Genomic DNA, 15227 nt, shown 5'->3' with positions numbered 1-15227 from the left:
GTATGTCTCATGTTGAGAGCCACGAACCATGTGTGCTCCTCTAATGTGGGAATTAGAGATGCCAAGGAGATCATGTGGAATTTTAATTTTCAAATGAACCTCTTCAGCTGTCTCAGATCAAGAACTGGCCTCCATCCCCCATTCTTCTTGTGGGTGGAGAAGTAAGGGAGATAGAATCCCTTCTCTTGATGTTGAGGTGGAACCCTTTCTATCGCTCCCCGGAGAAGGGAGTTCACCTCTTGCCGCAGAATCACCTCATGAGAGTGGTCTGTGAAAAAGAACAAAGAAGGGGGTTTGTGGATAGGAGGTACCAGAGACTCCATCAGTTAGCTGCCATGAATAATCTTTAATACCCACTAATCTGTAGTTAGGGCAGTTTTTGCCAAACGGGGTGTGGAAGCCTTTGAATATCAGAGGAGGGGAATGAAGTGGCATCAATAAAAGGACACAGGTCTCAACAGTCCCATGGAAAAAAACCTCTTCGCTTGGGATTAGAGTATGATGTAGCGATGAATGCTGCAGAAGCTGGGTTCCTGGGTCTATAAACCCTCTGTCTCTTGAGTGGTAGCTCCTGAGAACATTGGTGGTAAAATGGCTGAGGAGATGGTCTTGCCCTATTAGCTCTGTCTATAGGGTTTTCTCTTAGGGGCAAGGATATAAATGCCTGTGAATCAAGTTTTGTCCTCAAGTCTTTGAGGAAACGGAGACACTCATCAGTCTTCTTGTGGAATAGGTTGATAGTATCGAAGGGCAGATCTTGGATGGTAGTCTGCACCTCTAGGAAAACCTGAGGATCGTAACCACAAATCTCTCATAACAATGGCCATAGCCATTCCCCTAGATGCAGTATAGTTGCATCCACCATGGCCTGGAGGGAAATTCTGGCTACCAATCTGCCCTCATCCACTAAGGCCTGGAAGCAGGCCCTATGCCCCTCAAGGAATCTGAATTCCAAAACTTTTTATAATTAGTAAAATTTTATTTGGCCAAGAGGGCCTGATAATTTGAGATCCTGAACTAGAAGGAGGCGAAAGAAGACCTTTCTCCTTAGAAGGTTGAGTCGCTTGTGTTCCTTCTTAGAGGGAGTAACCTTTGGGTGCTGTTACCTGAACCACTCTGTAACCGCCTGCACCACCAAAGCATCAGAACAAAAACTTTCCCCCCTTGGATGGAACAAAGCAGTGCTTCTTAGCCCAATTAGGAATGAGAGCACAAGAAACAGAAGTGTGACAAAACATCTTTGCTGGGTCCATGATGACGACCTTGTGATGGGGAGGGACCAGATGGGCTGCAGAACATCTAGTAAACTATGCTGAGGCTCCTGATCTCCCTCAAGCTTAATCTGTAACTCTGCAGCCACCCAGGGCATAAGCTCTTGATATTGTTTAAAGTCATCTGACAGGGATGGAGAAGATGGAGTAACTGCTTCATCTGATGAAGACGACGAGATTGCTACTGTAACCAGCTCACCTTCCCTTTCTGAATATGCTGACTGGGCCGGTTGTGGGTATCCAGGAAGTGGCAAATAGGATTCCTGCACTGATTCCGAGTGTCTAGGGTAGGGCTCCCATGATCCCCAATATTGCCAGTAAGATGGATCAACTGCCAAAGGAGAACTCCATGGCATGGGGTGGGGGAGCCTGTTTCTTGGCCAACTGTATCTGCCTGGAAATCAGAACCATGATCTTCTGGGGCTCCTGTTTTGTGCCACCTTTGCCTGATGCTGCAGGGGCTAAGACTCATCCGAACAGAAAGCTGGATCCTTATCTCCAACAGAACCAACGGTACTACTGATTGAGCCTAAAGGCTGGCATGTAGGATGGGAGAATGACTCTGTCTCATCGGGACATGACTCTGTCTTCTTCTGGTGTATCAATGTCCCAGAATAAAGATGGTCCTGATAGGAGGGCTGAATGTGGATAGGGAAGAGCAAAGATGTCTGCTTTAGGGAGACACAAGTCTGATTGTCCTGGGGTATGAGGAGAGTCCACTGGCAGAGCAGTCTGAACTAGAGCTTCCCTGGTCATTGTGGTACGTGTCGCTACAGGTACCGCTTTGACTCTAGAAGCGGATGGGAGCATCAGGAGCTGTTTATCCCAAGCCAACTGGATTGGGGTCTCATAGCCTTCTCCATGAGATATTTTCTGAGTCTCAGTTCCAGATGCTCATGAATTCTGCGGGGAAAAGAGCAGCAGACACTCGCAGAAATATAAGCCTCACCCAGGCAGTAGAGGCAGTGCTGATGTTTGTCATTCACCGAAAAGGACTGAAGGCAGGAAACACAATTTTTGAACCCTAGGCATAATCCCAGACTTCTCAAGGGAAAATAAAATGGGTGGGGAAACACTAACTACAGAAGAACCTCAGACTTACGAACCGGTCAACCACACACCTCATTTGGAACCGGAAGTACACAATCAGGAAGAAAAGACCAAAAAAGGCAAATACTGTAATGGCAATTAAACAAACTGCTAAAAAAAATTAAGGGAAAGGTTAAAAAAAAGATTTGATATGGTAAGGAAACCATTTCTGTGCTTGTTTCACTTAATTTAAGATAGTTAAAAGCAGCATTTTTCCTCCCTGTGTAGTAAAGTTTCAAAGCTGTATTAAGTCAATTTTCAGTTGTAAACTTTTGGAAGAACCACCATAACATTTTGTTCAGTTATGAACATTTCAGTGCAGAACAACCTCCATTCCCGAGGTGTTCAGAACACCGAGGTTCTACTGTATACTATAAAAACTACTACTAAAACTAATTATGTACAACATTTTACAGCAGTGACAGAGTTTTAAAAAAAAAAAGATGAGGACCCCAAAAATCTCGATTCAGACCACGCAGCCCATAAGCAGGAACTGAAGAAGTGTGGGCCTGCCCCACTTTTAATGCCCTGGGTTTGGAGCATGAGAAAAGCTACAGCACGTGTACAGGCCAATGGCCACCGCTTGCAAAACAATTCTGGATTCAAACACATGGTGCTCATGTGTATCCCATGTGTGGAATACAGGTAGGGACCATCAGATGAAGAATTTTGAGTGCTGCACTGGAAGCCACTTATTGAGAGAAAGATGAATTATTTGGCTAGAAACTAACTGTGGCCGGCCTAAGGGCCTTGTGGTTCACACACTGCACAACAATGAAAAAAAAATGGGTTTGGCTCTACTGTGATCAGGAACTGGAAGTGCTGTGAAGGCAGCACCCTGGGGCCTCTTTTCTCACTCAAAAGCAATGCCTTTTTAGCCACACTGGGGTGAGATCTGAAGGAAGGTCTGTCCAGCACTCCTTCAAGCTGGAATATAAATCACAACTAAATTCACCTCCAACAACCTAAAACTCATCCAACATTCTAAAACATAGACCAAAATCCCATTAATCCTCTATGCCTGGTAAATCTCAAAAAAAATAAAAGGAGACATGAAGTAACTTTCATGGGCCGGCACAAAAGCAGAAGTGTTTTCAGCCTCTCTTCTTACCCAGCCTTATTCTGCTTGGCAGAATGAATAAAAAGATTCACTGAAATTAATTCCGTTTCCAAGCTGTTGGCCTGGAATTTTTTTTTTTTTTAAATATCCTAACTTTTACTCAATTGCCTGGTAGGATTTTAGTATGGTTAGAAAACAAAATCCAGCCAGTTTTATTACCACATTCACACACACACACACACACACACACACCCACCCTCTGCCAGAACATCCTGCTTTAGAACTTTGTATTGGAACTGGAAAGGTTTTTAATAACCTTTCAGTATCAAAAGTAGAAACAAGCCATGACTTGGCATATTATGTTCCTGTACCAAAGCAAATGGTCTCCTCTTTGTTGCTACTCAAAATAAATAGAGAAGAAAGAAATGAAAATGTTTCTTTTTTTTCCTAGTAAAATACTTTTATCTGTTACCAAATGCATTTGCTTCCATAATTTATTCCCATTGGAATAACAAACATGGCATTCTTTTCCCTATGTCTCTAATTTGTCATTTGTGCTTAGGGCTTACCACTACAGGTCCTGTTGTCAGAATTCAAGGAATAGTGAGCTGGGCAGCCACATACAAAACCACCAACTGGAACTGCCAAGCAGAGATGGGAGCAGTGCCCATTGCTAGATGCACATTCATTCCAGCCTGCCTGTCTTGAGGAATGGAAGACCAGGATATCCATCACATAATCCAAATGGCCTTGGATGATGGTCCGGTTCTGGCCACTGGTCTTGTTGGCTCGCTCAATGCTGCGCCGGCTCCAATCCGTCCAATAGATGTAATCCTGGTATTGAGTCAAGCCAAATGGGTGAGGCAAGTCATCTGCTATAACCTCACGGTCAAGGCCTGTTTTCAAAAAAGGGAGAGAGGAAAACAAGAAGAATTACTGGGGACATACTGGGTTTTTCTAACAATGTGTTAGACATTGCTTCGTGGATAAGTTAAAAAAATGCAACAATAAAAAATTAGTTTAAAAATCAGCTTCCACCAGGATTGCCAGTCTCCTGTAACAACCCATATGTAGCATGAGACCCCTTCCTTGTCTGTCTCTCTTTCACACATACGTTCTACTCTCATGCCTGATGCATACAATGAAGTACGCTGACTTAAAAAAAAATATTAAAAAAATAATCAGTTCTGAACATATTAAATCTATGAGCTTTTTTGCAGTTTGGCTTTCCTACAACCTCTCCACAACAAACACTTGTTATATTTTTTGCCAGACAGGACACTCCAAAAGCTATCAGTTGATAGCTTTGTCCTACGTGTAACTAAAAATACACAGCTTGCACAGAAAAAGCAACAGCAGCTTACCTAGCATATTTGAAGATTCTATTAAGTTGGTATCTAGATCAGTCCAGTAAAGTCTTCTTTTTGCATAGTCAATTGTTAGTCCATTAGCTCGCCCCACATTTGGTACCAAAGTAGTACGTTCACTTCCATCCATGGCAGCTCGGTCAATCTTGGGCTTCCCACCCCACTCAGTCCAGTACATAAACCTGTATAAAAATGCCAGACATTTCTCATTTATCTGATACAGAAGTTTTGTGCCGATTCAGACTCTTAACATTTCTTGCGAGTACATGAAAGGAAAAAACAACACAAAAGCAAGAAGAAAGGGAACAGAAAATCAGAAGTTATACATTTAAGTGTTTATTAAAACACAATACATTAAATATTTTTCTCAAAATACGAGCTAGGAAATGAGTCAGACTTCCTTATACTGTTTTCAATAATATTTGCTCCATCCAAAGCTGGACCCTTACCAAGGACTTCCTTACTAGAGCCCTTTAGTCTTTAACTAGTTCACGTGTGTTAGCTAATAAACAGGATGGCATCTGGGTACATTAAATTGCACGTTGTTCTTTATCAAAAATTGGTCCAAAGCATTGCATGAGCAACAAAAATTGCCTTCTGCTTCTATTCAATCCTCCACTGAACACCAAACTAAATGTGTATTTTAAAATAGGTGAGTGTGAGGATATTTCCTTTCTCCACTTATTTCCACACCAGAGATTGGTTTTATAGATAGCAATGTACTAGACTATTTTCATGGTTGAAGTACCACAAAACTGTATGGTATTTCCATTCCACTCAGATATGGATACAAAGGATTACACACCTGTCTGCTAATTTATGCCTCGCTTGTTGCCAATGTGGAATTATCAAGGATACTACAACATTTCACATACCAGTGTATGTTTTACTAAAGGATGTTATACTGTTTTAGGAAGGATTTTGTGGTGTCTATTTCTTGTGCAGACATTTGGCATCAGCAAGGCAAGTACACATCTTCCAAAATGTTATGACTACATAGTATTTAAAATTTGAATACAACATAACTAACCAAATTTAACACCTTTATCCCAGGTCATGATAACGTTCAGACAAACCTGATTAGTCCTTTTTAGCATCAACCCAACCTCTCCAGGGAGGGATAGGTTTCTGAAGTAACTGTCTGATGATCAAGGAAAAATGCTTCTTCCTTTGGCTGTCAGGGTACCTGAAAAGCTTTTCACCCAGTCAGATGCCAAGCACAGATCTAGTACAAATCTCCACAACGGAAAGGCCATGGAAAGTTTCATTTAAGTGATATGAAAGTTGAAACAACAATCTGGCATGCGATGGGGGGGTGGGTGGGGGGAGGGGAGGGGAGAAGAGAGGAGAGAGAAAGGAAACGAATTTGTTCCAGATCTAGTAATGAGTTGAAGCAGTTGACCACAAATGGGAACTAAGCTTAACTAATTTTGTGCAACAAAGTGGTGCTCTGCAGGACATTTTAAAGTTCTTCTCCCATGTACTCCCAACGAGCTGAATCGTAACAGATTGTTCAGAATGAAAGCTCAAGTATTCCTAATTGCGAATTTGAATAATGCAGAGCAGCACTGTATTCATTCCGATTGAGAGTCTCTGGCCTTGCAAACAGATCTCAGAGGCTTTCCACTGCAGTTGGGCAACGATACACTTCATCTCAGATACTGCTGAACCAAGGTAATGCTCTCACCCTCCTATGTATAGAATACAGATCATCTTAGTACTGTGACAGCAGTCACCACATAAGCATATTCTATTGTTCTGTGACATCATTGGATTGCAGCAGGAAGATGCGTTTCCTTATGTATGATACCAAATTCTTTGTATTGCCTGTCATGGACTATGCTGACCCAATACCTTGAACACAACACCCAAAGAGGTTAGATAGGTAAGCTAAACTAAATAGGAATAAGATCACTATGAGTGTGAAGTGACCTGACAGAATATGTACTGGCCAAGACTGTAAAGAAATGGATAGATAATGGATAGGTTCCTAAATGCATAGGCTCATTATTCAAAGGGAGCTGCTGAGTTATGTGTCTAAACATAGGATTAAAAAGAAAAACCACTTCTGAAAATCTTGGTGTTTATTTATTGTTTTAAAAACAACAGGAGAGAATGCAAGTAAAGCAACTTCGCTGTTGAGGTCCCAGTGTGAATTTAAGATGAGGAATTGAGAACCACTCCGGTCTATGTGCGTTTTGACAATATTTCTGACCAGACAGCTATTAGAGCAAGGGAAAATGAGGAACTTTGCAGTAAATGATAAATACTAGCTCTTGTGAATACCAGTGATGAAAAGGAGTCACAAAGCTCAAGATAAGTGGTAAAATCACCACACTAATCTGCAATTTCAGGGTTTGAGCAGCTTTCAGGGACTACGTGGACACCGCATACTCCCAGAACATCTGGCTCAGATTTGCATATCACATCAGTAAATTTAGTTCTCTCCCACTTTGGATAAACATTTTGGTATTTAGCAAACTTTAACTGTTATTTTTCAAGCGAAAGATGGTATGGAGAGGCAACTCTACCTAGTGAATGGGAGCCTGGAAATCCTGAGACTTTCCAAGCTCCACAGTGACTCATTCTGGACTTGGGCACATCATTCAGTGCCTGATTTTCAGAGTTCCTGAGCTCCTACAGTTCCAACTGAAGTCAATGTAAACTGTGGGAATTCAGGATATTTGAAAACCAGACCCTAAATTTCTCTGTCTCAGTTTCCTCATCTGTAAAATTGGGGTAATACATAACTAGTGTGTCTCACGTGGATTTTGCAAAGGAATAAATTAGTAAATGCTTGTAAAGCGCTATTTAGATGTTAAGTATTATGACGGTTCTTTTCTTATTGCATTTTAATGTGATTGAGTCCATTTTCCTGGAAAAAAAAGAGTTCTCGTGATAAAAATCTTACATTTTGGGTTGGCAGATAGTGCATGCAAGAAAACTGCTCTATTTCCCTTCCCTGCCTACCAAACTTGTCCCTTCCCTCCAAAATAATCGCTCTCCTTATTCTCACACAGTGAGCTTCACCTTCCCCTCAGAGGCAGAGCACATAATACCCTCACAACACCCTAATCTGTGATGAAGGGAGCTCCATTTTAAAAGGTCAAATATTTTCAGAGCTTTCAGCGTGATGGATCTTTTCTAATTAATGGATTCCATAAACCCAAAGCTACTTCGATTTTATGATTAATTAAACAACTAAATATAAATCCTCTTTTAATGAGCTTCTCTGATTTTTGTGAAGTATTCCTAATGATTATTCAAGGACATTAAGAGCACATTCTTCCAGCCCTTGTATTCTAAATTACTAGGCTATATTCCCCAAGATGAGTTCTCTCAGGATTTATATACTGGTGCCTCATTAACATGCCCTACAGAAAATATGCATGTGTTATTTTTAAGAAGTTTGTAAACATAAAATTAAGTCAGCAAGTTACCCTTCAGCTGGGTCTAATGCCAGTGCCCGGGGGCTGTCCAGATCCTTCCACACCAATACTTGACGATGTTGTCCATCCAGCTTTGACACTTCAATACGATTTGTTCCGGTATCAGCCCAATACAGGTTCTTCCCGAGCCAGTCGACTGCCATGCCTTCTGGGTAATCCAAGCCAAACTCTACCACATGTTCGAGTGCACTGCCGTTCATAAATGCCCTGCTGATAGTCTTCAGGGATACAATGATACACAGGCAAATTAGGAACTTTACCAGTCTGTCATTGAGGTTTGCATTTAAAAACTTTCAGATTTCAGGCATCTTGTAGAAAAGAAGTTCATACAATATGCTACTTACTCGTACAATTAACAATAAGGCCTATTCAAGAGTGATGGTTTACTATGCTCTATGAAAGGTCACTGAAGAAATAAATGGGTTGACTTTAGTTGGGTTCCATTAAGCAGTCTACATGCCACACTGACCTTAACAACTCACTGACAGCTTTGAGGAGAAAACATTTTGGAATTCTCAGGCTCATGCTGAAGCTTCTATGCTACAGCAAGGAGCAATATTTTAGAGTCACAGAGACAGCACTTAAAGGCAAGAAGGGACTACCAGACCACCTAACCCAACTTCCTGTATATCACATGCCACTCCCCATCCAACCACTCCAAGCCACATTATTAATTATGTTTATTATGGTAGTGCCCAAGGATCAATCAACAGCAGGGACCACTGTGGTAGGCAAAATACAGATTAATAGACAGTCCCTTCCCCGAAGAGCTTACAATCTAAATACACAAGACAGCACACAGGCTGGAGGGGGCAGGCAGGCAGAACACACAAGCACAGTGAACACTGTGATTGTGACAAATGTCTTGTGTCAGTGCCATGATTTATTTTAAACAAGATCCTCATCTAAAAAGTTCAGAACAAATCATCACATAGATGAAAACAATCAATGGCCAAGAAGTCAGTTAGCTCCGTAGTGCCAGTGTTTATGGATGGATGGTAAGCAACTAATTTAATTCCCCATTAAGAAGATTTCTGATCTCTCTTTTGTCCAAAAGATTTCTCTCTCTTAACTCTCAACTTCATAGACATTCCTATGACAACAGAGGCAGTCATAATTGTGTATATTTCACAGCTTAGCCATTCGCTGGTATACAATTATGACCAAGAAACCCAAAGATAACGTATCTTTGCCAAGGACAACAATGGTATGCAAACACTAGTTTCCTCCCGTCCCTCACTCCTCATGTTTCTAACACTGCAGAAGTCAAAGTTCAATTCTGTTTTCTTACAGTTTGTGTGCTAGAACCAGTGATGTCACAAGAGTGTCCATAATTGGGAGTTCACAGTCCCTTAATTCCTATTTACAATGCCCTTTCAAACCAACATTGGGAGCCATGTTTAATCTATTTCAACCACAGTTCAAGTTAAATCAGTTTCTACAACAGTTTGGTCAGCTTCCCTCTTGGAAAGTCATTCACAAGCTATATTTTAAGCCCTTGTGTGCCCAACTCTTAAATTACAGAGTGCCGAACACAGCAAGTTATTGTGTAAGCCTTTATTAAAAAAATCCTGATATTTCCATTTCTGAATAAATTTACTCCTCCTGAAAATGAGTGTGTGAAACTAGACTGGTGGATATCAATGCTGAAACTTGTACATCATTTGTCTGCCTTATGCCCGTTTCTGATCTGCAACACTCCCCAATATTTCAGTCTCAACAGAATAATCTAGCTATTTCAGTATAACTAATCATTCATACCATATTTCACCTAATGTATGGTATCTTCATAAATAATGCATACTGAAGTAACATTAACATCAGCTTTCACTTCAGGCTCAAGACAGTTCCCTCCCACAATTTATTTGGCAAGATATCCATGTTAAGTCCCCCAAATCTCCTTCAAAGTGGCATTTTCCCCCAGTTTCAGTTTTCCACGAAATGCTGATTTTTATCCTTGCAAATTCATTGTGTATGTGAAAAAACATATACCCATTGATTTTAAAAGAACACATCTGAATTTAGCCAGGATATGAAGACATTTTGTGTTGGGTCATGCTTTTCCCTCTGAACTAGAATTAGGTAAAATTTATTTGTTGGTCAGTTCTTGAGTTTAACGTGTTGGAGAATGCAGCAATAGCAGGACTAAATGGGCGGAGAATGAACCCTGAGCTCGGGGAGGCTAACCAGCCAGCCCCTGGCCCAGCCCCTCCAACTCCCCTTTCCCCACAGGAGCGCTGGGCTGGCGGTACGCCCTCCCCGGCCCTGAACACTGGGCAGTATGAGCACCATTTCCAGCCACCTGTAATCCCTGACTCCAGGCCAGGGTTCTGGCCATGGAGGAAGAGCCGCAGAGCCCCAGCGGGAAGCAGGAGGAGACCTGGGAGTAGAGCATGGGCAGGACCACACAGCGCTGTTTGGGGAGGCACAGCCTCCCCCAGCCTTTAATACTTGCTGCCCATGCAGGACTGAACACTAGACAGAAACAACTCCCTCCTTTACCTTCAGCGAGATATCTGTCCAGTAAATCCGATTGTCCGTCACGTCAAAATCCAGAGCAGAGGCTTCTTTGACTCCCGTAAGTGGGATGGCAACATTGTTGTTGTTGGTTTCCAAAGAGATTCGCCTGATATCTGCTCTCCGAGAAAAGAGCAGGAAAGCTTCTGGGACAATGCAAGTCCTCATATCACTGATGAGCTCTAAGCCTATGGGACAGGCGCAGCGAAGGCCCTGAGGTCTGTACAGACAGAGGTGGCTGCAACCACCATTGTCCTCTGCACAAGGGTTTGCACCTACACATTCAGTAAAAGCAAAAAGAATTATTTGACATTGTCCTCCTTTTCAAGATAATTATCCTCAGACAGAAGTGCTAACTTTCTCCACAATGCATTGCTCCACAATCTACCTCAGCCTTGTCCTATAGCAATTACCTTAAGAATGGAAATAGTTGCAGACTTCACACCCATTCAGACCACTAATAAAGAAGATTATTGTGCTAGTTTGTGTATGTTATGGAAGTCTGTCTTTTAAGAGCTGCACTGACACCAAACACTCATTTCACACAGGCCAAACAGCTGGGAGGAGGCCTGCATTTGACACATGTAACTTAGCGCCCATTTAGACCAATCAGTGCACATGCAAAACCTGTGTCACTCCTAGCTTTCGTGCAGACACAGAGAGCACAGTTCATAGACAGGTTGTGAGATGAAGGCATATAGAACAGTCTTAGCTTTATTAACCAACCGCTGGCGCTAAAGAAATACAAATCAACACATAACTAAACTGAATTCTGTACATGTTCTAATAAGGCCCGGTCTACACTAGAAAATTAAGTCAGCCTAACCATGTTGCTCAGGGGTGTGAAAAATCCACTCCCCTAAGTGGCGTAGTTAAGCACACCTAAGTCCGCGGGCAGACAGCACTAGGTCGATGGAAGAATTCTTCTACCACCTCTTGGGGAGGTGGATTACCCATGCCAATGGGAGAACCCCTTTTGTCGGAGTAGGCAGTGTCTACACTGAAGCACTACAGTAGCGCAGTATTTTAAGTAGTATTTTAAGAGCAGACAAGACCTATAGAGCCCTCAAAAGCCTGCAGAAGGTCATTGACGACACTGTTCTCTACTCTCACTAGCCGAGTTAAATACAACCACGGATTTTTTGTGTGTTCTTGTTTACACTTTGGGGTAGTGTCTTTACAGTGTGAAAGAAACCAGTTACCCCATTCAGCTGCTTATGAAGCTGTTCTTCACACTTTTTGTCCAGATCTGATTTTCAGTCACTCACCAATGATCTGATGGACATTAGTAGCCTTCAGGCCCATTAGGTCAGGCAGTTGGTCTATGATGATTTCTCTTTCTGCTGTACGCTTATGTACTCGCTCAATGCTACGCCTTTGCCAGTCAGTCCAATAGATGTAATCTCCCAGCAAAGTGAATCCAAAGATGTGTGGCAGCTTGTCCTCCACCAGAACTCTCCTGCTACTGCCATCTGCATTCATGACCTGTGCAGATACAAAAATATTTGAATGAGAGAAACCCTGCCAATATGCAGAATAATTTCTCCAGACAGCCCACAATTAATAACTAACTTTCAACACAAAATAAAAAAACTAAATTATCAGAAAGGCTTTTGGCAAATCCTCCATCCATAAACCCATGCAAGATCTGTGCATCTAAGGCTATATCCTTATAAGCAAAATCCTGATAAACAGATCCTAAAGTGAGGTTATGACTCAGCAAATCCTATAGTAAGAACATGCAAGAACTGCTATGCTGGTTCAGACCAACGGTACATCTCTCTCCAACTGTAGCCAGTACTAGAACTTCATGGGGAATAAACAGAACTGGACAGTTGGAGTGATCCACGCCATCTTCCCCCCTCCCAACTTCTGGTGATCAGAGATTTAGGGTCTCCCCAAAAACAGGGTTAAATCCCTGACCATCTTGGATATCCTCCATTAACTTATCTAGTACCTTCTGAAACCCAGTTATACTTTTGGCCTTCACAACATCCCCGGGCAATGAGTTCCACAGGTTAATTGTGTTATGTGAAAAAGTACTTCCTGTCTTTTGTATTAAGTCTACTGCCTGTTAATTTAATCAGACCACCCGATTTTTGTATCGTGTTGAAAGAGTAAATAACACTTACCTATTTACTTTTTCCACACCATTCATGACTTCGCAAACCTCTATCACAGTGATGCTCAAACTTTTCCTCTCGCCCCCTCCCCCCTCCTTACCAGTAAAGGAACGTGTCCACGCCTCCCTGGGCCAGGAGCAGAGCCTCAGTCAGGCGCAGGGCAACAGCTGGGGCAGGGCTGCAGTGGAGCTGGGGGCAGAGCAAGGCCGTGTGATGCTCCCTCCTCACCCTTGCGCAGGGGTTGGCTGGGGCCCTGCCACAGTCCCCAGACATTCCTCCATACTGCCCTAGGGGGCACACCCTACAGTTTGGTGACCACTACTCTAGCATATCCCCTCTTAGTCATGTCTCTTCTCACTGACCAGCCCTAATCTTTTTAGTTCCTCCTTGTAATGAAGTCAGTCCATACCCGGATTATCTTTGCCACCTTCTCTGAACCCTTTTTCCAGTTCCACTATGCCTTTTTGAGACGTGGCAACCAGAACTGGACACAGTATTCAAGATATGGGTGCACCATGGATTTATATAGTAGCATGATATTTTCCATCTTATTTTCTACCCCTTTTCAATTAAATTTTTTGACTGCTGCATATTGACCTGAAGTTTTCCAGAGATCTATCCATGGTGACTCCAAGATCTTTCTTGAGTGGTAACAGCTATTTTAGAACCCATCATCATATATGTGTAGTTCGGGTTATTTTTCCAGATGTGCATTACTGTACTTTGCATTTACCTATGTTGAATTTTCTTTTTTTTTTTTTTTTTGCCCTGTCACTCAGTTTTGTTTGGACTTAACGATCTTGAATATTTTTGTATCATTTGCAAACTCTGCCTCTTCAGTTTTCACTCCCTTTTCCAGATCACTAATGAATGTGTTGAACAGCACAGGTCCCAATACGGATCCTTGTGGGACCCTGACGTTTACCTCTCACTGTTGTGAAAACTGACCATTTATTCAAATCCTTTGCTTCCTATATTTTAAACCACTTTATGATCCATGAGAAGACTGTCTCTCTTATCCCATGACTACTTAGTTTCCTTAAAAAAATAGGAGTACTTTTGGCACCTTAGAGGCTAACAAATTTATTAGAGGATAAGCTTTCGTGGGCTACAGCCCACTTCATCGGATGCATTGAATGGAACATATAGTAAGAAGATTATATATACACACACACACATACAGAGAAGGTGGAAGTTGCCATATAAACTGTAAGAGGCTAATTAATTAAGATGAGCTATTATTACAGCAGGAAAAAAAACTTTTGTAGTGATAATCAAGATGGCCCATTTAGACAGTTGACAAGAAGGTGTGAGGATACCCAACATGTGGAAATAGATTCAATATGTGTAATGACCCAGCCACCTCCAGTCTCTATTCAAACCCAGGTTAATGGTATCTTGTTTGCATATTAATTCAAGCTCAGCAGTTTCTCACTGGAGTCTGTTTTTGAAGCTTTTCTGTTGCAGAATTGCCACCCTTAAGTCTTTTACTGAGTGGCCAGAGAGGTTTAAGTGTTCTCCTACTGGTTTTTGAATGTTATGATTCCTGATGTCAGATTTGTGTCCATTTATTCTTTTGCGTAGAGACTGTCCGGTCTGGCCAATGTACATGGCAGAAAGGCATTGCTGGCACATGATGGCATATATCACATTGGTAGATGTGCAGGTGAATGAGCCCGATGGCATGGATAATGTGATTAGGTCCTATGATGGTGTCACTTGAATAAATATGTGGACAGAGTTGGCATAGGGCTTTGTTGCAAGGATAGGTTCCTGGGTTAGTGTTTTTGTTGTGTGGCATGTGGTTGCTGGAAAGTATTTGCTTCAGGTTGGGGGGCTGTCTGTAAGCGAGGACTGTTCTGTCTTCCAAGATCTTAAGAGCCTTTCATGAGGGACCTTGTAAAATGCTTTCTGAAAGTCCAAGTTACTATATTGCCTGGATCATCCTTATCCATATGCTTATAGACACCCTCAAATAATTCCAATAGATTGGTGAGGCATGACTTCCCTTTACAAAAGCTGCGCTCTTTCTCAGCATTTTGTGTTTACATACGTGCCTGATCATTCTGTTATTATACGTTTGTTTGGTTGTTTTTTTGTTTTTGTTTTTTTTAAACACCAATTTGCCCAATACTCAGTTAGGCTTACCAGCCTCCAATTGCCAGGATTGCCTCTGAAGACATTTTTAAAATCACCACATTAGTTGCTATTTATTTTGTGATCCCAAATTAGGCATGTCAGTCACACATCCAGTCCTATACCTCCGATCTCCTTTCTATGTTATCTTTATTGCTTTTCATTTTAAATGGGAGGGGCAGTGTGATCTGGAGGATGAATACAAGTTTAGAACG

The 15227-nt window shown here is 41.9% G+C and overlaps 1 protein-coding gene across 1 annotated transcript in view; it reads right to left on the bottom strand.

Moving 5' to 3' along the window:
• The window catches only part of LRP6 (LDL receptor related protein 6), a 196826-nt gene that overhangs the window by 37119 nt on the left and 144480 nt on the right, over positions 1-15227 (bottom strand). The window contains 5 exon segments of the mRNA XM_038403027.2: positions 3990-4316; positions 4785-4969; positions 8228-8454; positions 10739-11028; positions 12022-12238. Coding sequence (XP_038258955.1) covers positions 3990-4316; positions 4785-4969; positions 8228-8454; positions 10739-11028; positions 12022-12238 — 1246 coding nt within the window.

This window comes from Dermochelys coriacea, chromosome 1 (genome assembly GCF_009764565.3).
Source record: "Dermochelys coriacea isolate rDerCor1 chromosome 1, rDerCor1.pri.v4, whole genome shotgun sequence".
Lineage (NCBI taxonomy): Eukaryota > Metazoa > Chordata > Testudines > Dermochelyidae > Dermochelys > Dermochelys coriacea.
The sequence above is the reverse complement of the archived record's forward strand: the minus strand, read 5'-3'. Positions and strand labels throughout refer to the sequence as shown.